This window comes from Sturnus vulgaris, unplaced genomic scaffold, assembly GCF_052056855.1.
Source record: "Sturnus vulgaris isolate bStuVul1 unplaced genomic scaffold, bStuVul1.hap1 Scaffold_141, whole genome shotgun sequence".
Lineage (NCBI taxonomy): Eukaryota > Metazoa > Chordata > Aves > Passeriformes > Sturnidae > Sturnus > Sturnus vulgaris.
The window spans coordinates 346,032-373,914 of record NW_028276063.1 but is presented as its reverse complement, the minus strand read 5'-3'; the positions used below and the strand labels follow the sequence as shown (position 1 = coordinate 373,914).

At 52.9% G+C, this 27,883-nt stretch overlaps 1 protein-coding gene, 1 long non-coding RNA gene and 1 pseudogene across 4 annotated transcripts; 2 read left to right on the top strand and 1 right to left on the bottom strand.

The window, feature by feature from the left end:
• On the bottom strand, window positions 1–13,592 carry LOC148219383 (uncharacterized). Of its 2 annotated transcripts, none has more exons than XR_015799795.1 (2): window positions 12,975–13,592; window positions 1–2,149 (listed from the first exon to the last, which is right to left on the bottom strand). It is a non-coding gene; the product is annotated as an uncharacterized LOC148219383 (long non-coding RNA). The 2 variants fall into 2 exon arrangements; XR_015799794.1 differs by lacking the exon at window positions 12,975–13,592 and adding an exon at window positions 12,823–12,968.
• Window positions 8,686–27,799, top strand: LOC106864343 (uncharacterized; annotated as a pseudogene). The gene is made up of 3 exons (XR_015799793.1): window positions 8,686–8,728; window positions 8,915–9,830; window positions 26,478–27,799. The product of XR_015799793.1 is annotated as an uncharacterized LOC106864343 (transcript).
• On the top strand, window positions 15,153–18,869 carry LOC148219382 (uncharacterized). The gene is given in 3 exon segments (XM_088157632.1): window positions 15,153–17,249; window positions 17,251–17,849; window positions 17,852–18,869. Coding segments are annotated over 3 exon segments (1,245 nt in total). The 5' UTR covers window positions 15,153–17,070; the 3' UTR covers window positions 18,319–18,869.
• Window positions 27,800–27,883: the final 84 nt, after the last annotated feature.

The following is a 27,883-nucleotide window of genomic DNA, read 5'->3' as shown; positions in this document are numbered from 1 at the left end:
TCTGTGTAATTCCTTTATTTTTATGCCAATTTTGGGTGTTTTGATGGGATAAAGATGGAAATTATTCAGGCAGGAAATGTTCTGCAAGATCATCCCGTGTTGCTTGAAGTCACCAGAAGAAACATTTGGAAAGAGCAGATGAGAATTTTTAGGGTGCAAAGTTAAAAATCAGCTCTTCTCACTGAATTTCTGATGTCAAAAATGGCAGGGTCCCAATGGAAGTTCCTGCCCCTGTGTTCATCCAGGTGCCTATGGTGATCCAGGAGGATGTGGAGACCTCCAGCCAGGTGTCTTCCCAGTGTGGATCCCAGGGAATGTGGGTCACCAGGGCTCTGCCCAATGTGGCTCCTCCAGTGGGGGATGGAGCTGGAGCAGAGCACGAAGCTCTTCCCGCACTCGGGGCACTCACAGGGCTTCCCTTAGCGGTGCCTCCGTTGGTGTTGGGTCAAGGCTGAGCTCTGGGAGAAGCTCTTCCCACACTCGGAACACTTGTAGGGCCTCTCCCCACTATGGATGTGTGGAGCCCAATGGGCTAACTAAGAAACAGCAAGGCACCCTTCCCTGGAGGGAATGCCCTCAGGCACTAAGCACCCTTATCATGGGCAGAAAAATTCCTCCCGACCTGCCTCCCTGCCCCAGGCAAATTGCTTGTACCCCACTGGTCCTTCCCTCTTTGCTCCACCCCGAGCCTTCATCGGATTTGTCTGTTGCTCTATCCAGCCCCTACTTTCCCTATATAAACCCTGCTCCCTCAGACCTTCCTGAGCTGTTTTCATCCCGGGTACCCTTTGTGGCAGAAGCTCAAGAAACTTCTCTGTGGAACAGCGCACGAGGCTCCTGTCCTCTCCAGCGTCGCTCAAAGCAGATTGACAGGAGAGCTGAAATCACCTCGCCTGGAAGCGCGGACGTGCCCCTGCCAGGACGTCCTTTTCAGGACGCTTCTCTGGAAGGTCGTGGAACTCCCACCAGCGCTCTGCCACGACACGGATGTGCCAGTGGGTGACAAGATGGGAGTTGTGCTTGAAGCCCTTCCTATAGTCAGGGCAGCGGAAGGGCCTCTCCTCCGTGTGAATCCGCTGCTGCAGGAGAAGATTGGAGCAGAATCGTTAAAAAAAACGGTATAATCATGGACAAAGACCCTCTAACTAATTAAAGTTAGAAAGTGGTGTATTTACTCACCGGCAGGCGGCACGGGAGTCACCTCCAAAAGGCGTGACCGCACCGAACAAGGTTCTTTGCCATCTATTTCTTCCCCAAGATCTTACATACAATACCTCTGCATAACCCCAGCACCTCCCATCCCCACCCCATATTAAAATGAGCCCATTAGTCCTTCACATGTGCGCAGTCCTTCTCTTGAATTGGGTTGGTGGTCTCGAAATGGGTCAGTGGTCTCGAAGGATGAAGTCAGGAGAGTCTTCATCAGGTCTTGGTGACCCTCTGGCACGATCCAAGGCCCTGTGCTTTATGATTAACGGTTGACTTATTTTACGTTTTTCTATACGCAGGTTCATAATAGCAGATAATTCTACCAATTCACTCTTACCTAAGCATCTAGTAATTATTAACCTACCGTTTTCCTACCTAGCTTACATCTTGGTCATGGAAACTACTTCTACCTTGAGTGAAAATCTTAACTCTTTGAAACCATGATTCAGAGCTGGTGTGAAACCTCTTCCCACACTCCCCACTCTCGTAGGACCTTTCACCAGTGCGAGTCCTCTGGTGGAGGACCAGGTGGGAGCTCTGGCTGAAGCTCTTCCCACACTCCTCACACTCGTGGGGTGTCTCCCTGGTGTGGATGCACTGGTGGATGATGAGGGTGGAGTTCTGCTTGAAGCGCTTCCCGCAGTCAGAGCAGCAGAAGAGTTTCTCATCCGTGTGAATCCGCTGGTGCAGGAGAACATTGCTGGTGGTGGTAAACTGTAGGAGTGGTGGAGGTCAGGACGGTCAGGACTGATGGAGAGATCTCTAAAGCCAAGTGTTGGAACTTGTGGTTTATTGCAAAGGGTGCGGGTAGGAAGGCCCTGCTTGGAGCTGCCAGTCACAGCTCCAACGAGGCCTGGAAAAGCAGAAGGGCAAGAGTATGAAGAGTAGAGAGAGAGGTAAGGGAGCAAGTGGTGAGAAAGCAAGGCGTAAGAGAAGAGAGCTAAGAGAGGTAAGAGGTAAAAAGAGAAAGCGAGGTTCCCATTAAAATACAATAAATCTTATTTTGTGTTGAATATTCTAATTTTCACTAACTAATGTAATACAAGATACAAATCCTATAGCATTTCCATACAGCCTGTAAGAATCATTACATTACCATACTGTGTTACACTTTAAACCCTAAAAACTACTCTTTGGACTCCTTGTGCTAAGCTAGTAGGGTCTTCTCTGACACTTGGACCTGTCTGCAAGCAGAGGGAATTGTTCAGTCAAGAGGGGATTACTTTCAGCTGGCCATACTATTGTTTTCTAGTTATTCAGGAACTAAAGTTTGGTATCTCAAAGATGGCTTTCATTTCAATCTCGCTTATAGTTACCATATTCTCAAAATCTTTTCCCAGGCAATCATATTTATAAGGCTTTCTATTTTCATCTTCTCCAACAGTAAACCTCTTCCCACACTCAAGAACACTCTTAGGGCCTCTCCCCAGTGTGGATCTTTTGATGCCGGATCAGGTTGGAGTTGACTGTGAATCTCTTCCCACACTCCCTACACTCCTAGGGCCGTTCTACATTGTGAATCCCTTGGTGGGAGATCAGGTGGGACATCCAGGTAAAGCTCATCCCACACTCAGAGCACTTGTGGGGCTTCTCCCCATCACCAATCTGCTCATGGACCACCATCTCCGAGCTCTGGCTCCATCTCTGGCCGCCCCCCCGGCCCAGGCTGGGGCTTTCCTCCTCAGATCCCCGCCATCTGCGTTTGCAGCCCCTCCTCGTGCGGGATCTCCGTGGCTTTTCCTCCCCGTTGCATTCCTGTGCCGTGGAGCCGCTCCAAACGGCCTCTTCCACGAGGTTCTGCCGCGGGGATTTGTCCTCCCTGCTCTCCGTGCTCAGCTCCTTGTCTGGGGCAGGAAGGACAAGCAGAGGATGGGATTTGCCTCCGTGCCAGAGGGAAGGGGAAGGAGATGCCCCAGTGCGTCCTCAAAATAAAGAAAGGAACAGGGGGCCCCAAATATATTTCATGTGAGCTCCAAATATCCCTCCCTCATTCAAAAAACTGCCCGGGATAGTCGTGGCAAGGTCCCTCTTCCCGGGCACCTGTGCAGATCCACCCAGCCTCCCCCAGACTCCTCCTCGGTTTCCCCTCATCCTCCCATGGGGATTCCTGGGAGTCCCCCCGTGTCCCCTCCTCCAGGATTTTGGGGGTGCCCCCTCACCTGTCCGTGCCCTTCCCACGTTTCTGCCGTAGCCCCTCCCTGATGTTGGGGGGCGGGGGCCGAGTGTTGGTGTCCCCCTGCCTGCAGCAGATCCAGCGGGGAGGGCAGTTCGGGGGGTCCCTTAGCATTTGTGCTCCCCTGGGATTTGGGGTGACCCCGCGCCCCCCCAGGATCTCCCTGAACACGCTGACGCTGCCCGTGCACAGTGAGAAGGTTCATTCCTGGCACGGGGTCCCCAGTTCTGGCACCGGCATCGCCCAGGTACCCCCAAACCCTCCCGGGACCCCCAACCCCCCCAGAGATCTACTGCCAAAATCAACGGGAGAGGTGTTGCCCTTTTACGGGGAGTTACAGTGCTGCCCGAACATAGCGGAGCCCCTTAAAGCGGCGATGATCGAGAGAACCCCAAAAATCCACCCTGGCGCCAAAACATCCCCTACAGGGGCTTGTAGTGGGGGGGCCCCTACAAATGTCACCTAAATCCGTCACAATCTCGCCTTAAAAGAGGCTTGAGGGGCTGGAACACCACAATCACCCTAAAATGAGGCAGAAAAAACACTCTTGGAGATATTGGAACCCCCAGAAAACCTTAAAAAGGTAAAACTCCTCTTCAAAAGGGCCTGGAGACCCTTCAACGCTCTCAGAGCGGGACAGGATCCCTTCCTCTGCTGCGGCCTCTCCGAGCCGGGAACTCTCCCGTTCGCTGCCCTCGGGGGAGCCCCGAACCACGACGGGTCCTGGGCTGAGCCCCCCTCAGCCGGGGGTGTGGAGGGAACTGGAGGGGCTGGGATGGGGCTTGGGGGTGCTCGGGTGAGCTGGGAGACCCCCATTGGGATCCCCTTTCCCGCTGTCCCACCTCCCCTCATGCCCCTCTCCCACCCCTTTCGCCATTGTCCTCCCCAAACCTCCGCTCCCCCCAGCTCGGTTTGGGGGTGACCCCACCCCTCTCCCATCGTGTCCCGGCCCGGCCCCGCTCACCCGAGAGTTCCCGGAGGGTCAGAGGAGGGGGAGGAGGGACAGGGGAGGAGGAGCTGGAGCAGGCAGAGGAGGCACCGCGAGCTTTCACCGCTCTCTGTACCCGCAGCTCCTTCGCCCCCAGAGCATCGTTCCCCGCATCCCGGAGGTGCTCGGAGAGGGGGAGCTCGCCCTGAATATCCCGGACGGTTTATTTGAAGGGTGGAAGGGATATTTGGAGGTCACCCGAAATATATTTGGGGCTCCCAGTTCCTTTCTTTTTTTCGGGGGCGGGCGGGGCGATGTTTGGATGTTGCAGGGCTGCAGAGGCGCAGATGGCCCTCGGGGGGACATCGGGGGGTCCCCGGGAGGTGTTTTTGGGGGTCCCGGTGGGTGGCGGCAGAGCCCCGGCGGGGCCCGGGGGGATGCGGGTCCCCCCGCGGTGGGGGTTGGGCTTCCCGGGCCGGGCCCTGCGAGCTGTGCCGGGGCCAGGTGGGGAGCGCGCGGGAGCGGCGGGATCGGCGGGGGGACACCGGTTTGGGGGAGCCCCGGGAGAGCCGCGGCTTCCCTGAGCGGGAGCCCAGAGACAGGAGAGCCCCAGAAGGGCAAAGCGGGGAGCCCGAGAGGGGGGGACCCCTGGGATTGCCGGGACCCCGGCGGGGGGTGCTGGGGCTGGAGGGGCGGCATGGCCGGGAAAGGGGTTCGGGGGTGCGGGAGCCGGGAGTGGCTGCTCCCAGTACCAGCCCAGTCGATCCCCCCGTGTGGTTCCAGTTTCCTCGGAAGTCCCAGTATGAGCCCAGTCGCTCCCAGTATGAGCCCAGTTGCTCTCCCGGGGAGTTCCAGTTTCTTCGGCACTCCCCGAATGAGCTCAGTCTCTCCCAGTCATTCCGTATTATGATGTAATATTCCCACAGTACGGTCCCTGTTGCTCCCAGTCCCTCCCACTTTGGTCCAGGGTGTTCCCAGTTCTGCAGTTCTCCCTAGCACAGTCCCAGTCATTCCTTGTGTGACCCCAGTATGAGTCCAGTATGATGCCAGTCTCTTCCAGCAGGGCCCCAGTCACTCACACTTCCCCCAGTTGCCTCAGCATGGTCCCAAGTTTCCCACCGGCACATTCCCAGTCGCTCCCAGTTAGGTCCCAGTCACCACCCCTATGGTTTCAGACTCTCCCAGTATATCCCAGTTGCCCTGAACAATCTCATAGTCCTTCCCAGCCACTCCCAGTTACCTCAGCATGGATCACTTGCCCCCAGTTTGACCCCAGTTGCTCCCAGTGTGTGTGCAGTGTGCTTCCAGCTTGGGCCCGGTAGCTCCCAGTAACCCCCAGTCAGGGTCCAGCCACACCCACTCTAATCCCAGTATGACTGTAGACACTCCCAGTATGATCCCAGTATGATCCCCATCACTTGCAGTCTAATTCCAGTCACTCCCAGTCTGATGCCAGCGGCCCCCAGTGTGATCCCAGTTGGTCCCTGTCAATGCCAGCATGACCCCAGTAGCCTCCAGTATAATCCCTGTGCCTGCCTGTCTCTCCCAGTATATCCCAGTCACCCCCAGCATGGTGCCAGTCACTCTCACTTCTTCCCAGCTGCTTCCAGCATGTTTCCAGTTGTTCACAGCCACTCCCACTCCATCCCAGTATGATTCCAGTCACCCTTGATGTGATCCCAGTCTCACCCAGCATGTACCCAGGTGCTGTCACTGTGATCCCAGTATGATCCCAGTTGCTGCCAGAACAGTTCCAGTTGTTCCCAGTTCCTACCAGGATGATGCCTAGAATAGCCCCAGTCTCTCTCAGCATTGTTCCGCTATCTCCCAGTGTCCCCCAGAGGGGCTCCAGTCCCCCCAGTATGGCACCAGCTGTCCCCAGCTTTGTCCCAGCTGTTCCCAGTGTGGTTCCAGTCCCCCCAGTATGGTTCCAGTCACTCCCATTATATCCCAGTTGCCCCAGTAAGGTTCCAGTTCGCTCAGAATGATTCCAGTCTTTCCCAGTTACTCACAGTTGTCTTCAGCGTGATCCCAATTTCTGTCAGTTGCCCATACTCCCAGTTGCTCCCAGTATGATCCCTGCTATGGCCTCAGTCCCCTCAGCATGATTCCAGTACCTTCCATTTAATCCCACTTGCTCCCAATGTGTCCACATTTTCCTCCCACCATGGGCCCAGTTGCTCCCAGTAAGCCCCAGTCAGGTTCCATTCCCACTCCCTGTAATCCCAGTGGCTCCCAGGATGATCCCAGTAGGACCCGTAGTCACTCTGTATGGTTCCAGTCTCTCCCAGTATGAACCGTTGCACCCAGTCCCCCCCAGTGTGGTTCCAGTCATGCCCAGTATGACCATAGTCACTCCAAGATCCTCCCAGTCATGCCCAGAGTGATTCCCTGTTACTCCCAGTCTGAGACCAGTGTCCCCCAGTCACTCCCACTATGGTTCCAGTTGTGGCCAGCACTTTTCCTGTCACTCCCAGTCTGCTTGCAGTATGATCCCAGTCATTCTTCGATATTCCCAGTACTATTCCAGTCACTCCCAGTATGATTCCAGCTAGTTCCAGTAGGATCCCAGTATGACTCTGGAATGGGCACAGCTGCTCCCATTATCATCCAGTGTGGTTCCAGTTGCTCCCATTTCCCCTCACTGTGGTTTCAGTCTCTCCCAGTGTATCCCAGTTGCCGCCAGCAGGTTCCCAGTCACTCCCAGTTGTCCTCAGCTGCTTCCAGACTGATCCCAGTTGCTCACAGCCTCTCCCAGTCACCCTCAGTGCAGTCCCAGTTGCTGCCAGTGTGATCCAGTATGATCCCAGTCCATCTGAGCACGGTTGCAGTTTTTCCCAGTTCAACCCAGTGTGATCCTAGTTGCTCCCAGTTGCCCCTAGCATAGTCTCAGTCACTCCATAGATGATCCCAGTCCCTCCCAGCATGGTCCCAGTCATGCCCAGTTGCTCCCAGTATAGAGTAGTATCTCCCTCTGACTCCCCAGTATCCCCCAGTGTGTTCCCAGTTCTCCCCAGCATGGTCCCAGCTGTTCCCAGTGTGGTTCCAGTCACTCCAGTAAGGTCACAGACACTCCCAGTATATCCCAGTTGCTCTCAGCATGCTCGTAGTCATTCCCAGTGGCTCCCAGTATCCCCAGTAAGGTTCCCCCCGGCCCCAGCGGGTGGGAGCAGCCGAGAGCCCCGCGCTGCCCATCCCGATCTGTCCCGGCTCCATCCCCGCTCCTCCCGCGGGCTGCGAGGGCTTCGGGAACGGCCCCGAGGGTGTCGGTACTCCTGGGGGAGGAGGAGGAGGGATGGAAGAGGAGGGATGAAGGAGGAGAGCGAGAAGGGATGGAAGCAGGGGAAGGAGGGAGAGTTAGGGAGGAGGAGGAGGAGGGATGGAAGAGGAAAGACAAAGGAGGATCAAGAAAAGGAGGAGGAGGAAGGAGGTCGAGCGCTCCCTGAATTCATAGGTCCCCCATCCATGGGACCATCGCCCCCGCAGGTGACCGGGGAGGGGGAGCTCGGCCCAGGTATCCCAGGGGGTCCCTGGGTTGGGTTTATTTTGAAGGGATGTTTGGAGAATGCAGAACTCCAAAGCTGAGCAGAAAATGCCCCTTGAGGGGACACTGGGGGGTCCCCAGGAGGTGTTTTTGGGGTGTTCTTGTGGCTGTGGCAGCAGAGCCCTGGTAGAGAGCAGGGGGATGAGGGGTCTCCCCTGCAGTGGGGGTTGTGTCTGCCCGAGTTGGGCACCGTCACCTCCAGCCCAGAGCCAGGGGCTGCGGGACCACGAGGGAGAGCCAGAGGGGGGAACCTGGGGACCCCCAGAGTGGGGAGAGTGGAGAGGGGCAATACCAGGACATCAGGGAACCCCGGGAGTCTGGAGGAGCAGAGCCCTGTGTCCCCCAGGACCCCAAAGTGGAGAGCCCAGAGAGGGGGGAGCGCCGGGATTTTGGCACCCTCAACAGCCTGGAGAGGGGCAGGGGGGGACTCCCTGGACCCCCTGCACCCCAAAGCAGAGAATAAGGGGAGAATAAGGGGAGAAGGGACCCCAAAAACCCCCAGCATCCCTAAATGGGGAAACAAAAGAGGGGGGAGCTTTTTGGATTCCTGGGACTCCCAGCAGCCCGGGGAGGGCGGGAACCGAGTAGATGGGGGACCCCCAATACAAGCGTGACCCCCAGCAGCTGGGACGGGGGGAACCCCAAACACCAAAGGGGAGGGACTATTCCCAGGAACTCGTGGGAGGCATTTTCAGGGCTGAATGTTGGTGTTTGGGAGGTTTTTATGGACCCCAGATGCTCGGGGACTTCTAGAGATGGAGTTGGGCAGGAGGAACCCACAACACAACGCGCACATCCCTTGTTTTTCCCCAAACCAGGATTTCCCATTCCCAACCCTTGGCTGCGATGAAGATGCCCCGGGAGCCGCAGGCAGGTGAGGAGGAAGTCAGTGTCCCTTTCCCCCTCTGTCCTGCTCCATCTCCCAGCCCAGCCCGGCCCCTGGCTGCAGGACAACCCCGCTGCTGACGCCGTCCTGCCGGGGACGCGCTGGGGGGATCTCCTTCCCCTTCCCTCTGGCACGGAGGCAAATCCCATCCTCTGCTTGTCCTTCCTGCCCCAGACAAGGAGCTGAGCATGGAGAGCAGGGAGGACAAATCCCCGCGGCAGAACCTCGTGGAAGAGGCCGTTTGGAGCGGCTCCACGGCGCAGGAATGCAACGGGGAGGAAAAGCCACGGAGATCCCGCACGAGGAGGGGCTGCAAACGCAGATGGCGGGGATCTGAGGAGGAAAGCCCCAGCCTGGGCCGGGGGAACGGCCAGAGATGGAGCCAGAGCTCGGAGCTGGTGGTCCATGAGCAGCTTCGTGATGGGGAGAAGCCCCACAAGTGCTCAGAGTGTGGGATGAGCTTCAGGTGGAGGAAAAGCCTGATCCGCCACCAGAGGATCCACACTGGGGAGAAGCCTCACAAGTGTGGAGAGTGTGGGAAGGGCTTCAGGCAGCGTTCCAGCCTGATCAGCCACCAAAGTATCCACACTGGGGAGAGGCCCTAAGAGTGTTCCAAGTGTGGGAAGAGGCTTACCACCCACTCCATTCTCCTCAGGCACTTCCAGACACATACAGAGGAAAGGCCTTTCCAGTGCTCCGACTGCGGTAAGGGCTTCAGGGAAAACGGCTCCCTTACGAGACACCAGCGCATCCACACTGGGGAAAAGGCTCACGAATGTGAGGAGTGTGGGAAGAGCTTCAGACAGAGCTCCCATCTGATCAGCCATCAGAGGATCCACACTGGGGAGAGGCCCTACAAGTGTGAGGAGTGTGGGAAGAGCTTCACTGATCGTGCCACATTGATCCGCCACCAGAACATCCACACTGGAAAAAGGCCATACAAGTGTTTGGAGTGTGGGAAGGGCTTCAGGCAGCGTTCCAGCCTGATCAAACACCAAAATATCCACACTGGGGGGAGGCCCTACGAGTGTCCTGAGTGTTGGAAGAACTTCTCCCAGAGCTGAGCTTTGAACAGACACCAACAGAGGCAGCATTAATGCAATCCCTGCAAATCCCCCTAATGCAAGAAAAACTTCGTGCACTGATCCAATTCCATCCCCCACTGGAGGAGCCAGGCTGGGCACAGCCCTGATGACCCACGTTCCCTGGGATCCATGCTGGGAAGACACCTGGCTGTTTATCCCTTTGTTTTACCCTTCATTGTTGTCTCTTCTACATCTCTTTATGCTCCAAAAGCCAAGAGAGATCAATCTGTCACCTCTAAACTTCTCAAATCCCTCTTAAAACACCTCAATTTTAAATCAAAATGACATGATTCCACCTCCAAATGCCTTGTTCCCTCCTCAAAACAACTCAGTCCCACGCAAACCTTACTGGATTCCACCGCCGGCAGGGTGAGAAGGGGTTGGAAGGAGATTGGGAGAAGTGGGATCCAAATTTGGAGCACTGGGATTGGGATTGTGTTGGGCTGGCTGGCTGGGATGGATATGATAGTAAATAAAAGTTTTAGAATTCCTGATTTCTGCCCCATTCACTTCCAGTCAGTTGCAGTTCTGTTTTCAGTGGCACCTTCTCAGCTGATTGTGTTTGTGTCCTCCTTTCTCTCCTGCCTCTCCCTGCCTGCTCTGTTTCTGTCTCAGGGTCTCCCTTGACCCAGGGCAGCTCCCACCAAAGACCCTCCCCTGATTTAATTCCCAGTGCAGGAGCTCCAACAGCCATGGGTGAAGTTAGGAAGGCTGGCAGTGAAATGTCCCTGTAAGATCTTGCTGCACTTGGCTTTTGGCCCCTTCTGAAGAGCTTTGCCTTCAAGGGCAGGAACATCTTTTCCTGGCTGGGAACTGGAATTCCAGACCCTGGCAGTGTGAGCCACGCAGGAGCATCCAGACTGGGATCATGGGGGCTGGGATGACACGGACTGGGATCCTCCAGATTGGGACTGCACAGATTGGGACCAGATGGATCAGGTCCAAACAGACTGGGATTGTACAAACTGGGATCACATGGGCTGGGATTGTACAGACTGGGATCACATGCACTGGGACCATATGGACCGGGATGGCTGCACCAGAACGATGGGAACCGAGGCTGTCCCGCCCCACCCAGGGGTCCCTCCCAGTCCTGCCCAGTCCCGTGTGGGGGCGCAGCCAAAACTCCCCAGGGTGAACGTGGAAGTCCCAGAGTGTAGAGGGAGCAGAAAACACAGAAGAAAGTTTCCCTGCATCCTCAGAACAAGCTCCTTGGAAAATCATAGCTTAGAGATAAGAACTGGCTTGTGAAATGACGAATACAAAAAGGAATCCAGCTTCCCTCCCTTGGAAGACCCTCTTATCTATCTTCAGTATTAGTGGTTCATTCTCTTTTAGTATCCATAGGCCAGCTTTGAATGCAAAATCCCTCAGGGATTGGTTAGAAAGTAGAATTCCCTTGGTAATTGGTGCAAATTATAAAACCCTCAAAAGTTATAAACACCCCTGTAAAACAATAACCATTGGTATATGGTAGATAGGATGCCTTCATAGAATAAACTATGGATTTGTGCCTCTCTGCATATGCTGGTCTCTCTTCCCCGCTGGTCTGAGAGCTCACTGCAAGCCACAATTCTATCTGGGCAAGGCTCGGGAACGTGCTCTGTCCTTGAGGGCTGCGAAAGCAGTCTCAGGGATTCCAAAGGAACCCCCAAAACCCAGCCAGTGACAAGTGGCGCCCAGACGGAGGTGGACTCTGCCCACACTCTGCGAACTGCATCAAAAATTGATTGTATCCATCTTCGAGTGTCACAAAAATTAGACAGTTAAGTCTCTGTTCTAAAGGATTTAACTGCACCCAATTCACTTCAACAACCCTGAGACCCCTCCCCACTCAGGACTGAAGTTGACCAGCACCTGAGGAGCAGCCTTTAACGACCCGTCAAAGTGAAGCTTTGTAAGTATAATCAGCTTTCCTTCCCCTAGGGTCTTGTTTTGGGGTTTTTTTTCTTTAGTTTTCTCTTTTTCTACTTGTTCGGCTCAGGGTCGCTATGGGAAATCCTTTTTCTAAAATTATTCTTTCCCATAGCAAAAGAGATCTTTATAATATAATAAAACAAACTTTATCCGCTGACAATTTCTCTTTTTCAAAACGCTCTTGTTCTAAAACTGTCCTGAAAAGATTTATAAAATGGATTTCTACTCACTTTTCCAACTTTAATAACCAAACGATACTTTTGGATTATTTCTGGGACACTGTTGGCACAAAAATCTATGAATGCCAAGCAAATGCTGATTTTTCTGTGACTTCTTTCATTCCTCTTTCTCAACATATCATAAGAGCAAGACGAAAACTCCAAAAAAATACTGTCCCTACCCTTTCCCCACTTTCTTCCCCCCTTATCTCCTCTCACAATACCCTAATCCCCCACGCACCCCCCCGATCCTCCAAACCCCTGTTTCCACTGCCTCAGCCCCTGCGCCCCCCGTTTCGCCCCCCCTTCCCTTACAGCGGCGCCCCCAGCCACAACCCAGAGCCCAGTCCCCATTGCTGATCCTATCGCTGCCCCCCCCACTCCCTACCCCTAAAAGTCCTGTCTCCATGGGAACCAACATTCCTATCCACACACAACGTCACACACGCGTCCACCTCTCCAACTTTTCTTCCCGCTCCGCCCCTAAACCAATATCCGCCTTCCCAAACACCACATCCATTCCCGAATCCCCCCCACCCTCCTCAACCCGCAGACCCCCCCGTTTCCATCCCCATAACACAGTTGCAATGCAGCACAGGCACCGTCCAGCTCACACAAACACCTCCCCGCAGCTGCCTCCCTGCCCCGCACAACGCGTCCCCCACAGCTCCCGGAAACCCAGACACAGCCCCTCTGCCCATCCCCGCCACACCGGCACCCTCACAAATGACACACCGCTTTCTTCACGCAAGCGCCAACTCCCCTAGCCTTGAAAATCCTCTCCCTCCCCCTTCCGTGCTTCGAAATTGTCCACCCACGCCTCATTTGCCCCCTCCGTCCCCTCCCCCATTCGGCATCCCACCTCTGCGCGGGCCCCCTGCGATTTTTCTCTCCTCAGCACCAGTCCTCCCCCCAACAACTGATAAGGTAACTATAGAAACTTCCTTTGCTACACGGTTTCCAAACCCCGCCCTTCACACAGTGAGTTTTCCACACCCCCAAGCTGTCACTCACCTGCCCACCTCTGTAGCCCAGCCTCACTCAGCTCACACAGCTCCAAACGCCGCTCCCACCTCGATTTTCCCCGCCCCAGACCCCATTCCTTTGGCAACCGCCCTTCACCCCTCTCTATCCCATCCCCATGCCATGCACAGTCTGCCTCCCTTAACTCTGGTACTCCACAAGTTACACAAACAAATCGCAACACCTCCCCACACAACTCTGCGTCTGCCCACCACGGTTCGTCCCCTAATGCTACCCCAGGATGTTTCCTCCAGCCCCCAGCCCCCGAGGTCTCCCCTGTCCCGGTTCCTGTCCCCAGAAATGTTTTACCACCGTTCCCTTTATGCTTCCTCGGTCCCCGAAGGTCCCTCTCCTCCTTCTCCTGTCCCAGTTCCGTCCATGGATCCAGTCATGCATTCAACAAACATCCCCGCTTTCCCCAAAACCCGTCTTCCCCCCGACAGCGCGGTCCCATTGCATTCCCATCCCCCGAAGCCCCTCCTGTGCCTTCCTAACCCCGACTGCGCCGCAGCCCCACACCCACACATCCCCCAGCACGTCTCCGATTTCAACTGCACCCCTTGCGCAGCCCCCCCACTGCAGCAAAGGTGCGCGCCTGGCACACCTGCGCCTGTGCCACCCTGTGACCAAGCCATGCAGTGCACCCACACACACCCTTCTACACGGTCAGACCCTTCCCCCCCCCAAGCCCCCCCCCAACCTTCCTCTTCGCGTTCTAAAAAGCGTCGTGCCCCAAGAAGACGCCACTCTTCCTCTGAATACAGCGACAGTGACTCCACTGCCTCTGATTCAGAAGAACCAGATATTTGGGGCACAGCAAAATTGGAGGCAACCCAAAATGGAAACTGGCAATTAGCCCAAAGAATCTCTGTCTTTCCTGTGATTTATAAACGAGGCCGCAGAGGAGGATCCTCAGACAGAGCAGAATGGCAATCGATTGACATGAAACAAGTAACAGAATTGGCCAAAATTGGAAAAAAACACGGCAGATCAGCACACATTTTTAGAAATTTTTTAGAAGCCTTTTTTGCTGCTTTTGTCATGGTTCTCCATGATCTCAATAATCTAGCTACTTGCCTTCTGTCACCGGCCGAATTTATGTTATGGGAAAGGCATTGGAAAAACAATTAACAATACTATCTGATAAGTATTCAAAAGATCCTAATCGACAGAATTTCACTGTTTAACAACTTGCTGGTGAAAACCAATTTTCTAAACCCGCAGAACAAGCGAACTCTATTCCTGAAGAAACACTGCAGGACATTGCTAATGCAGCAAAAACCTCATTCCTCCTTACTCCTGACGACTCTATTCCTAGCTTGCATTTTTCCAATATCAAGCAGGGAATAGACGAGACTTTTATAAAATTTGTAGACAGGCTCAAGGATGCTCTTGAAAAACAAATTGAGAGCACAGAAGAGCAAAAGGAACTTTTGAGAAAACTTGCTTTAAGCAATGTAAATGAACAATGCAAAACCATTTTAAGAGCTTTACCTATAGACACTGACCCCACCATCGAGCAGATGGTGGAAAGCTACACACGCCCCATGTCCACTGAAAACATAGTGGCCAAAGCAGTTGCCAAGGGCATTGCTGATGGAGTCTCTGGAGCCTTTGCAGCGATGGTCTCCAAAGACAATGCTCGTTGTTTCTACTGTAGGGAACTTGGACATCTTATCAGAGACTGTCCAAACAAACCACCCACCCAAAACCCCCACAACAACTACCACCAACCCCAAAGGCAACAAAAACAGCAGCCAAAAAACTTCCAACGCAGCCCGGTTTCAGCTCTGGGCGCAGACAACAAACCAAAAGCTGCCTTCTACCCAGCCCCAATGATGACAAGCGAGCAACATCAAACCCCATCATCCTCGAAAATTCCAAACCACATCAGGCAGACCCAACATTTGGTGAGATTTCGATGGGAACCAGGCATCAACTGGTGACTGTTTTGTCTTTAAATACTACAGATGAAAAATTTTATCGTATCCCTACAGCAAAGTATGGACCACAAGATGGTCCTTGGGACATTTTAATCTTTGGTGACAGTTTTCATGGTCTGCCACAAATTTCCGTTTTACCTGAAATACAAACTATAGCACCTGGAAAATAAATCTTTGTCCAATTGTGTTGCACGGACATTCTCTTTTTTCTTCCACAGAAAACACCTATAGCACAAGCCTTCCTGCTTCCAAAAAGTCACATGGAACAGATCCCTCTCAACCCTACAATAATGTGGACACAAATCATGGGTCCAAACAAACCCATCCTCGAGTGCAGCCTTTTCTGCTACAGGGAAAAAATTCAGAAACCAGGAATGACAGACACTGGTGCTGACGTCACCGTCATTCCCACTCAGAATGGCCACCACACTGGGAACTTCAACCTGTAGGAGGCATGCTGGCTGGAATCTGGGGAGTTGCCATTTCCATGAGAAGCAGATGCAACGTCGTCATCGAAGGACCTGAAGGAAAACTGGCAACCATCCGACCATTCGTGGTAAGAGCCCCAATCACCCCATGGCGCAAAGATGCCCTGACCCAATGGGGGGCTTCTCTCCGAATTCAAAGTCGGGACTTTTGATGGGGGCCATTGAAGCGCGCACTGTCCTGCCGACTCCTTGTCTCACCTGGAAGAGTGATGAACCCCTATGGCAGGCAGCGTGGTCCCTATCAAAGGTCAAACTGCATGCATTGCAAGCCCTTGTTGAAGAACAGCTAGCAAAAGGCCATATTGTGGAATCTAATAGCCCATGGAATTCACCAGTTTTCATTCTGAAAAAGCCTGGAACAGACAGGTGGAGGCTTCTCCAAGACCTTCACAAAATCAATGACATCATTGAAGACATGGGCCCTCTCCAGCCTGGACTGCCCTCCCCATGAATGCTGCCTCAAGACTGGACACTTGCTATCATTGACATCAAAGATTGTTTTTTCAGTATCCCATTGCATCCCCAAGACGCACCACGGTTCGCCTTCTCTGTCCCCTCTCTCAACAGAGAAGCTCCTCTCAAAAGATACCACTGGCTCTTCCTTCCCCAAGGACTCAAAAACTCCCCAACGATCTGCCAATGGCACGTGGCACACATCCTTTCTCCTGTTCGAGAACAATTCCCAGAAGCAGTCATTCATCACTACATGGACGACATCCTAGTTTGTGCATCAAAAAAGACCTACTTAGAAAAAGCTGTCAAAACAACCATTAAAACCATAGAAAAAGCAGGATTTGAAATCCGTGAAGACAAAGTACAATACACCAGCCCCTGGAAATACCTAGGACTTTTAATCCGAGAAAGGACCATTGTACCCCAGCAGCTCTCCATCCGAGATAACCCAAAGACCTTAAGAGACCTACACAGCCTGTGTGGATCCATCAACAGGATCCGCCCCCTACTGGGACTCACAACAGAAGACCTCGCCCCTCTGTTCAACCTCCTTTGTGGCAACGAGGACCTGGACTCCCCACACACACTCACCCTGGAAGCCTGACAATCCATCATCAAAGTTCAGGAAGTCCTGTCTTCACGTCAAGCACACAGATTTGAGCCAAATCTGCCTTTCCAGTTTGTTATTTTAGAAAAAGCCCCTCGCTTTTATGGACTGATTTTTCAATGGGACCCTCAACTCACAGACCCCTTGTTGATCCTTGAATAGGTTTTCACAAGCAATCAGCCCACAAAGACAATTACCACGTTTCAGGAAATCATGGCACATTTGATAAACAAGGCCAGAACTCGCCTCCGCTCTCTTTCAGCATGTGAGTTCACATTCATTTACCTGCCCCTGACCATGGGAGATTTGGAAAATCTGCTCCAAACCAATGAAAACCTTCAATTTGCTCTAGATAGCTACACAGGCCAAATTTCCATTCACATACCAAAACACAAATTTTTTAATCGAAATGCAACATTCAGTCAGGTCCCAAAACTCATTCAAAGCAGAGCACCCCTCAAAAAAAAAAAAAAAAGGGGGCGGGATGTGACAAAGGAAGGAGATGAAGGAGAAAACCCTAACTCTCTCTCCCCCCCATCATAAAAATAACCGACTTTACTTATATTCTCTATCAGAAGGCCCATCCTTGTCCAAAGATGAAAATTTTCTCCATTGATGCTATCCTCACTGCTGCCTGGATCCTCTTCACCATGCGGCATGCCTTCAGCTGCATCAGTCCACAACCCAAACACAATGTCTGGGTGACTTTAGCAAAGACATTGAAACAAGATAACATGTTCCTGTCTGTGGGCAACCTTGATAACCCACTTTCCACGTTTTCTAGGAATTCCCTTTGTAGCAGACGAATGGCCTGTCCAGAGCTCAGAGCTCCTCTGCACCACTGGTAAGAGACCAAATCCGGTTGACACTTGGGACCACTGGACAAAAATACTGCCAAATGCCCCCGAGGAACCCCAAGAATTAGATTTGCTGGGGTCCTCCAAAGCAACATACTGTGTCAAATTTTATTACAAAAGTCCAAAGCAAAATTGGCCTGAATTTAGTCAAATTCAAAACACATACAGAAAAGACATATCACCCATCAACAAAGCCTACAATTATCCAGATTGGTGCAATTACACCACTCATGCTCTCTCTGAATCCTCCCTCCACCCCAAAACATTACCCCATAGAATGTTTCTTATTTGTGGTGATCGGGTTTGGGCTGGAATCCCCTCCCACCTTCAGGGGGGACCCTGCAGCCTTGGCAAGCTTTCTACCCTCATCCCCAACATTACCTTATTACATAATTGGAAAAAGGAGACTGAATCAAACCACGAAAAAAGATCTTACACTGAATTTGATGAAAGCTGTGACCCTAAATTGTACAATTGGAACAGACCCACAAGAGCTGTGGTCTCCCTGTTCTTACCATGGTGGCTGCAGCAAAAGCCCTTGGTGAAATTACTCACTTAGGGTGTTGGCTCAGTAAGCAAGCCAATGTCCCATCTGCTGCTTTGAGTGATCTTTTAAAGGATGAAGAAACCATGAGACACGCATCCCTGCAAAACCGAGCTGCAATCGACTTCCCGCTGCTCGCCCACGGACACGGCTGTGAAGACTTTGAAGGGATGTGCTTCTTCAATCTCTCCTCACGTTCAACATCCATCCAAGCAAACATCCAGAAGGTGAAGGACCTCGTGAAGGATTTGAAAGTACAAACCACCCGAGACTGGCTCAACAACCTCTTTGGACAATGGGGACTGACAGGGTGGGCCGCATCTCTGGTCAAGGGACTTTTACGGATTTTAGTCATAGTTGTCATTGTGTTACTTATGTTTGCATGCTTTGTTCAGTGTTTCAAGAAAGTTGCTGGAAGTGCCTTTTTAGTAAATACAGAGTGAGGAGTTGTGGAGGGAGCAGAAAACACAGAAGAAAGTTTCCCTGCATCCTCAGAACAAGCTCCTTGGAAAATCATAGCTTAGAGATAAGAACTGGCTTGTGAAATGACGAATACAAAAAGGAATCCAGCTTCCCTCCCTTGGAAGACCCTCTTATCTATCTTCAGTATTAGTGGTTCATTCTCTTTTAGTATCCATAGGCCAGCTTTGAATGCAAAATCCCTCAGGGATTGGTTAGAAAGTAGAAATCCCTTGGTAATTGGTGCAAATTATAAACCCCTCAAAAGTTATAAACACCCCTGTAAAACAATAACCATTGGTATATGGTAGATAGGATGCCTTCATAGAATAAACTATGGATTTGTGCCTCTCTGCATATGCTGGTCTCTCTTCCCCGCTGGTCTGAGAGCTCACTGCAAGCCACAATTCTATCTGGGCAAGGCTCGGGAACGTGCTCTGTCCTTGAGGGCTGCGAAAGCAGTCTCAGGGATCCCAAAGGGACCCTGAAACCCCACCAGTGACACAGAGATCACAAAATTCCCCCAAAAAATCCCTTCTGGGACTCTGAATTCCCCCAAAATCCCCTCCTGAGACCCCAAAATCCCCTCCAGAAATTCCAGAATTCCTACATTTGGACTCAGAATTCCCAAAAATCCCCTCCAGAGACCCAAAATTCCCAAGTTTGGACTCAAAAATCCCCAAATTTCACACATTTGGACCAAATTTCCCCCCAAAATTCCCTTTAGAGACCCCAAATTCCCAAGTTTGAACCCAAAACCCCCTCCAGAGACCCCAAAATTCCCTCATTTGGAACCAAAATTCCCAAAAATCCGCTCCAGAGACCCCAAATTCTCACATTTAGACCCAAAATTTCCCTGATTTGGTCCCAAATTCCCCAAAAATCCCCTTTAGTGACCCCAAATTCCCCAAAATTCCACTTTGGGACCCCAAATACCCAAGTTTGGACCCAAAATCCCCTCCAGAGACCCCAAAATTTCCCTCATTTGGAGCCAAAATTCCCGAAAATCCCCTGCAGAGATCCCAAAATTCGCCAAAAAAATCACTTCTGGGACCCCAAATTCCCCCAAAATTTCCTCCTGAAACCCCAAAATTTACCAAAATCCCCTCCAGAAATCCCAAAATTTCCATGTTTGGACTCAAAATTCCCCCAATTTCCCACATTTGGACCAAGATTTCCCCCCAAAATTCCCTTTTGGGACTCCAAATTCCCAAGTTTGGACCCCAAATTCCCAAAAATCCCCTGTAGAAAACCCAAAATTCCCCAAAATTCCCTCATTTGGAACCAAAATTCCCAAAAATCCTCTTCAGAGACCCCAAAATCTCCTCTGGGGACCCCAAAATTCCCAAAAATCCCTTCCAGAGACCCCAAAATTCCCCAAAAATTCCTTTTGGGACCCCAAATTCCCAAGTTCGGACCCAAAATCCCCTCCAGAGATCCCAAAATTCCCAAAAATTCGCTTCTGGGACCCTGAATTCCCCCAAATCCCCTCCTGAGACCCCAAAATTCGTCCAAATCCCCTCCAGAAATCCCAAAATTCCCACATTTGGACTCAAAATTCCCAAAAACCCCCTCTAGAGACCCCAAATTCCCAAGTTTGGACCCAAAATTCCCACCCCCCCCGAGATCCCAAAATTCCCACATTTGGACCCAAAATTCCCAAAAGTCCTATCCAGAGATCCCAAAATTCCCTTCTGAAACCCCAAAATTGCTAAAAATTCCCTTTTGGGACCCCAAATTCCCAAGTTTGGACCCAAAATTCCGCCAAAATCCCCTCTAGAGATCCCAAAATTCCCAAGTTTGGACCCAAAACTCCCCCCAAATTCCCAATACAGCCCCAAAATTCCAAAGAATTTCCCCACAGAAACCCCAAATTCCCCCATTTGGACCCCAAATTAAAAAAAAAAAAAAATCCCATAAAAGACCCCAAAATTCCCTTGTGGGTCTCAAAATTCCCAAAAAATCCCCATAGAAACCCTAAACTTTCCCCATGGGGACCCCAAAAATCCCAGCAGAACCCCGAAACTTCATTTAAGGACCACAAAATTCCCTAAAAATTCCATTTCAGGACCCCAAAATTCCCAGAAATTCCCTACAGGGACTCCAAAATTCCCCTAAAGAGACCCTCCAAGATCCCCTGTAGAGACCCCAAATCCTCTTTAGAGACCCCCAGAAACCCCTATAGAGACCCCCCAAATCCCCTATTGAGACCCCAAATCCCCTAGGAAAACCCCCAGACCCCCCAAATCCCCTATAGAGACCCTCCAAATCCCCTATGACCTCCAGACCCCCCCCCAAATCCCATAGAGAGACCCCCCAAACCCCTACAGAGCCCCTATGGCACCCCAGACCAACTTTAGGGACCCCCAGACCCCCCCAAATCCCCTATAGACCCTGCAGACGCCCCCAAATCCCCTACAGAGACCTCCAAAAGCCCCCAAATCCCCTACAGAACCTGCAGACCCCAAGACATACGCTATAGATTACCCCAAATCCCCTTTAGGGACCCTCAGACCCCTATAGAGATCCCCTCTAGCCTCCCCCAAATCGCCTTTAGGGTCTCCCAGACCACTCCAAATCCCCTATAGATCCCCTATAACCCCCCCATAAACCCCCTAAACCCCCTATAGGGACCGCTAGACCCTTAGAGACCCCCCACAGGCCCCCTATAGGTACTCCCAGACCCCTACAGATCCCCTACAGACCCCCCATTCCGCCTTTAGGGACCCTCAAACCCTTCTGGAGGTCCCCTACAGACGCCCCCAAATCCCCTTTAGGGACTCCCAGACCACCCCAAATCCCCTATAGACCTTCTATAACCCCCCTCAACCTCCTATAGGGACCCTCAGACCCCCAAACCCCCCCAGACCCCTCTAGACCCCCTAAACATCCCAGATCGCCTCCTCAAACTCCCAAAAGGCACCCGCAGACACCCTGCAGACGCCCCAAATCCCCTACAGAGACCCCCCAGACCCCACCAGGCCCGAAAAGCCCCCACAAATCCCCTATAGATCCCCTATAGATCCTCCCCCAGCCCCACCGTAGCTCTCGGACATGCTAAAGCCAGGCCGGGAAGACCGGGAACAAAGATGGCGGCGCCCGCTGAAGCAACTTCCGGGTGTTCTGAACATGCGTGAGAGGAACGTGCCAGGAGATGGGCGGGGCTTGGACGGGAAAAAAGACGCAGAGCCAATGATGGGTGGGGATGAACGAAATAGAGCGTGGTCTGAGAAAGGGCGGAAACCGTGAGGGGAAAGGGGTGGGGCCAAAGGGCCGTGCGCTCCTAAAGGGCTCTGCTTTGGCCTAAAATCACCAAAAAAGGGCCTCAAATGCCTCCTAAATCCACCAGGTTAGGCCCAAAATCACCAAAAATGGCCTCAAATGCAGGCTAAATCCACGAGTTTTGGCCTAAAACCAGTAAAAAGGGGCTCAAAAGCAGCCTAAATCCAACAGGCTTGGTCTAAAATCCTCCAAAAAGCCTCAAATGCACCTAAATCCACCAAGTTAGGTCTAAAATCAGCCAAATGGGACTCAAATGCTGCCCAAATCCAGGTTTCTCCTAAAACCATCCAAAAGGGACATGACATTCAGCCTAAATCCAGCTGGCACCGGCCCTGGGACTGCTCAGAGACCAGGACCAGGAGCATTCCAGGATGGAGACCAACAACAGCAGCAGCACAGGGACCGAAACGACTCCGAGACCGAGACTGAGACTGGCACTGGGACTGAAACTGGCACTGGCACCGAGACTGGCACCACCACAGGACCGAGAATGAGACCAAGACCAGCACCGCTCTGGGATCGAGATTCAGACCGGGACCAGAATCAGCACCAGGAGCGCTCCAGGACTGCTCCAAGACTGAGACCCAGACCAGCACCGGGACAGAGACCGACACCGGCAGCGCTCCGGGATCTCCGCGTTCACTCCGGGGAGTTTTGGCTGCGCCCCCGCACGGGACTGGGCAGGACTGGGAGGGACCCCTGGGTGGGGCGGGACAGCCTCGGTTCCCATCGTTCTGGTGCAGCCATCCCGGTCCATATGGTCCCAGTGCATGAGATCCCAGTTTGTACAATCTCAGTCCATGTGATCCCAGTCTGTACAATCCCAGTGCATGTGATCCCAGTTTGTACAATCTCAGTCCATGTGATCCCAGTCTGTACAATCCCAGTCCACGTGATCCCAGTCTGTACAATCCCAGTCCATGTGATCCCAGTCTGTACAATCCCAGTATGGATGGCTGTTGGGAAGGATGAATTAGGGAAACCTTATAAATACAAGTGTCTAGCAAAAGACTTTGAAAATATAGAAAATATAAGCGAAATAGAAATGAGAGCAATTTTCGACTGTGTGGCTGAAAACAACTGAAAGCCTGAAGGAACCTTTGTTTAGATAATGTTAGATGCTGCGAATACCAAGAAGCAAACAGACATCCTCCCTAGACATGGCAGGAAGGGTCCCAGATAAAATTTAGAGAGAAGAAAAGGAGTAAAACATGGTAATACAGTGGTTCCTATAGGTTGCATGCAAATGTTAGAGAATTTATATCTTGTATAAGATTGGATAGTGAAAATTAGAATATTCAACATAGAAGAAGATTTATTGTATTGTAAAAGAGAAAATCGCCCCTTCTTCACTCTTCACTTTTACCCTCTTCGCACTTACTATTGCTCTATCCTTCTTTCTCCGTCCTGCTCTGAGCAGTGGCTGCAGTTCCTAGCAGGGCCTTATATATACCCACACCCTACAAAATAAACTGCAAACATCAAGACCAGAATACAGAGAGTACCTGAGTTTGTCCCGACCGACCCCAAGCACCAATTCCTACAGATGGCCCTGATCCATCTGGTCCCAGTCTGTGCAGTCCCAGTCTGGAGGATCCCAGTCCATGTGATCCCAGCCCCCATGATCCCAGTCTGGATGGTCCTGCATGGCTCACACTGCCAGGGTCTGGAATTCCAGTTCTCAGCAATTTGAGAGGTTCTTAGGTGACAGATACACAGGGCCATCCAGACTGGGACTGCACAGACTGGGACCAGATGGATCAGGTCCAAACAGACTGGGATTGTACAGACTGGGATCACATGCACTGGGATTGTACAACTGGGATCACATGGACTGGGATTGTACAGACTGGGATCACATGCACTGGGACCATATGGACCAGGATGGCTGCACCAGAACGATGGGAACCGAGGCTGTCCCGCCCCACCCAGGGGTCCCTCCCAGTCCTGCCCAGTCCCGTGTGGGGGCGCAGCCAAAACTCCCCAGAGTGAACGCGGAGATCCCGGAGCGCTGCCGGTGTCGGTCTCTGTCCCGGTGCTGGTCTGGGTCTCAGTCTTGGAGCAGTCCTGGAGCGCTCCTGGTGCTGATTTTGGTCCTGGTCTCAATCTCGACCCTGGATCTCTCCCGGTGCTGGTCCCAGTGTCGGAGTTGGTCTCAGGCTTGGTCCCAGTGCCAGTTCTGGTGCTGCTCTCAGTCTTGATCGTGGTCCCAGAGAAGTTGGGCCTGTTTGGATGATTTTAGGCCAAACTGGGCAGTTTTAGTCCCAATTTTAGTTCCCTTTGGATGATTTTAGGCCCATACGGGAGGACCTTAACAGAGCACTGGTGATTTTGGCCTCTTTTTCTTTGATGATTTTTGGCCCATTTGGTTGGATTTTCAGCCTCTTTGGGTAATTGTAGGTGGAACCAAGCCCTTTTATGGTGATTTTAGGTCTCGTTGGATTGATTTCAGGACAGTTTGAGTGTGTTTAGGTCCCTTTGGGTGATTTGAGTCGAAACCAAGCACATTCAGAATGAATTATATACCCATTTGGGGGATTGAAGAATGATTTTGGGCAATTTTATGAGGGTTTTAAAGCACTTTCAGCAATTTTACAGACTTTAGTTGGATTATAACCCCATTTTGATGATTTCAGGCTGAACCCTGTGGGTAGAGGATAGATTGTAAGGATTTTCGGTGATTTTAGGCCCAACCTGAAGGAATTAGGCTGGATATGAGACCGTATTTTGGTGATTATAGACCAATCTTGGTAGATTTAGGCTGCATTTGAGACTTTTTTTGGTGATGTTAGGCCGAACCAAAGCCTTTTAAAACCGCGCAGCCCTTTGGCCCCGCCCCATTCCCCTCACAGTTCCCGCCCTTTCTTTGACCACGCCCTTTCCCCTCACAGTTCCCGCCCTTTCCTTGCCCCATCCCCTCCCAGTTCGGGGCTCGGAACGGGAGAGGAGGAGGAGGGAGGGAGGAAGAAGCGGAGCGGCAGCAGGAAGCAGGAGCAGAGAAGGAGCGAATCAAGCGCGCGGCCCCGGAGCTCCCTGAACTCGCAGCCCCCCGGGACCATCGCCCCCCATCCCGCAGGTGCCCGGGGAGGGGGAGCTAGCCCCGAATATCCCGGGGGGTGTCCCTGGGTTTGGGGTTTTTCTGGGGGGGAAGTTTGGATGTTGCAGGGCTGCAGAGGCGCAGATGGCCCTCGGGGGGACTTCGGGGGGTCCCCGGGAGGTGTTTTTGGGGGTCCCGGTGGGTGCCGGCAGAGCCCCGGCGGGGCCCGGGGGGATGCGGGTCCCCCCGCGGTGGGGGTTGGGCTTCCCGGGCCGGGCCCTGCGAGCTGTGCCGGGGCCAGGTGGGGAGCGCGCGGGAGCGGCGGGATCGGCGGGGGGACACCGGTTTGGGGGAGCCCCGGGAGAGCCGCGGCTTCCCTGAGCGGGAGCCCAGAGACAGGAGAGGCCCAGAAGGGCAAAGCGGGGAGCCCGAGAGGGGGGAACCCCTGGGATTGCCGGGACCCCGGCGGGGGGTGCTGGGGCTGGAGGGGCGGCATGGCCGGGAAAGGGGTTCGGGGGTGCGGGAGCCGGGAGTGGCTGCTCCCGGTATGAGCCCAGTTGCTCCCAGTATGAGCCCCGTTGCTCCCCCTGTGTGGTTCCAGTTTCCTCGGCACTCCCAGTATGAGCCCAGTCACTCCCAGTTATTCCCTATTATGATACTGTTTGCTCCCAGCACGGCCCCAGTTGCTCCCAGTCCCTCCCAATTTGGTCTAATGTGTTCCCAGTTCTGCAGTTGCCCCTAGCACAGTCCCAGTCACTCCCAGTACAATCCAAATATGAGTCCAGTATGATGCCAGTCTGCCAGAGGGCCCCAGTCACTCACACTTGCCCCCAGTTGCCCCAGCATGGTCCCAGTTTTTCCCCCAGCACATTCTGAATTAGGTCCCAATCACCACCCCTATAGTCGCAGACATTCCCAGTATATCCCAGTTGCACTGATCAACCTTGTAGTCCTCCCCAGGCACTCCCAGTTATCTCAGCGTGGTTCACTTGCCCCAAGTTTGATCCCAGTTGCACTCAGTAACCCCTAGAATAGCCTCAGCGCCTCTCAGAATGATTTTTTTTCTCCTTGGTAAGTTGGGAGAAGTTTGGAGAATGCACAGCTCCAAATCTGATCAGAAAATGCACCTTGGGGGGACATTGGGGGTCCCGGTGGCGGCTGCCGGCAGAGGCAGCCTGGAGGAGCAGAGCCCTTTGTCCCCCAGGACCCCAAAGTGGGGAGCCCAGAGAGGGGGGAGCGCCGCGATTTTGGGACCCTCAACAGCCTGGAGAGGGGCAGGGGGGAGTCCCTGGACCCCCTGCACCCCAAAGCAGAGAATAAGGGGAGAATAAGGGGAGAAGGGACCCCAAAAACCCCCAGCATCCCTAAATGGGGAAACAAAAGAGGGGGGAGCTTTTTGGATTCCTGGGACTCCCAGCAGCCCGGGGAGGGCGGGAACCGAGTAGATGGGGGACCCCCAATACAAGCGTGACCCCCAGCAGCTGGGACTGGGGGGAACCCCCAAACACCAAAGGAGAGGTACCATTCCCAGGAACTGCTGGGAGGCATTTTCAGGGCTGAATGTTGGTGTTTGGGAGGTTTTTATGGACCCCAGATGCTCGGGGACTTCTAGAGATGGAGTTGGGCAGGAGGAACCCACAACACAACGCGCTCATCCCTTGTTTTTCCCCAAACCAGGATTTCCCATTCCCAACCCTTGGCTGCGATGAAGATGCCCCGGGAGCCCCAGGCAGGTGAGGAGGAAGTCAGTGTCCCTTTCCCCCTCTGTCCTGCTCCATCTCCCAGCCCAGCACGGCCCCCGGCTGCAGGACAACCCCAGCTTCGTGATGGGGAGAAGCCCCACAAGTGCTCAGAATGTGGGATGAGCTTCAGGTGGAGGAACAGCCTTACCTGCCACCAGAGGATCCACACTGGGGAACGGCCCTACGAGTGTGGGGAGTGTGGAGATAGATTCAGCCAGAGATCTCACCTGACCCAGCACCAGAGGATGCACACTGGTGAACGACCATACAAGTGTTCTGAGTGTGGGAAGGGATTCACAGTCCGCTCCAAACTGATCCAGCACCAGATGCAGCACACTGGGGAGAGGCCCTACGAGTGTGACAAATGTGGGAAGAGGTTTCAGACCAGCAGCAATCTCCTCCAGCACCAGCGCACACACACAGAGGAGAGGCCCTTCCGCTGTCCCGACTGCGGGAAGGGCTTCAGGGAAAATGCCATCCTTACCAAACACCGGCGCATCCACACCGGAGAAAAGCCCCACAAGTGTGAGGAATGTGGGAAAAGTTTCACTGAGCGCAACACATTGATCCGACACCAGAACATCCACACTGGGGAAAGGCCCTACAAGTGTGAGGAGTGTGGGAAGGGCTTCACGCAGTGTTCCAACCTGATCCGCCACCAAAGTGTCCACAATGGGGAGAGGCCCTACGAGTGTTCCAAGTGTGGGAAGAGGTTTCCCACCAGCTCCAGTCTCCTCAGGCACTTCCAGACACACACGGAGGAGAGGCCTTTCCAGTGCTCTGATTGCGGGAAGGGCTTCAAGCGAAACTCCCACCTCATCACCCACTGGCACATCCACACTGGGGAGAGACCCTACGAGTGTCCTGAGTGTTGCAAGAACTTTTCTCAGAGCTCAGCTTTGAAGAGACACCAGCAGAGGCAGCATTAATGCAATCCCCACAAGTCCTCCTAGTGCAAGGCAAACTTAGTGCGCTGCTCCAACTCTATCCTCTAACGGAGGAGCCCACGTTGGGCAGAGCCCTGGTGACCCACATTCCTTGGGATCCACGTTGCGAAGACACCTGGCTGGTTATCCTTTTGTTTTGGCCTTCGTTTTAGTCTCTTCTCCGTCTCTTTGCGTTCCAGAAGCCAAGAGGGATCAATCTGTCACCTCAAATCCCTCTTAAAACACCTCAATTTTAAATCAAAATGACATGATTCCACCTCCAAATGCCTTGTTCCCTCCTCAAAACAACTCAGTCCCACGCAAACCTTACTGGATTCCACCGCCGGCAGGGTGAGAAGGGGTTGGAAGGAGATTGGGAGAAGTGGGATCCAAATTTGGAGCACTGGGATTGGGATTGGGTGTTGGGCTGGCTGGCTGGGATGGATTTGATAGTAAATAAAAGTTTTAGAATTCCTGATTTCTGCCCCATTCACTTCCAGTCAGTTGCAGTTCTGTTTTCAGTGGCACCTTCTCACCTGATTGTGTTTGTGTCCTCCTTTCT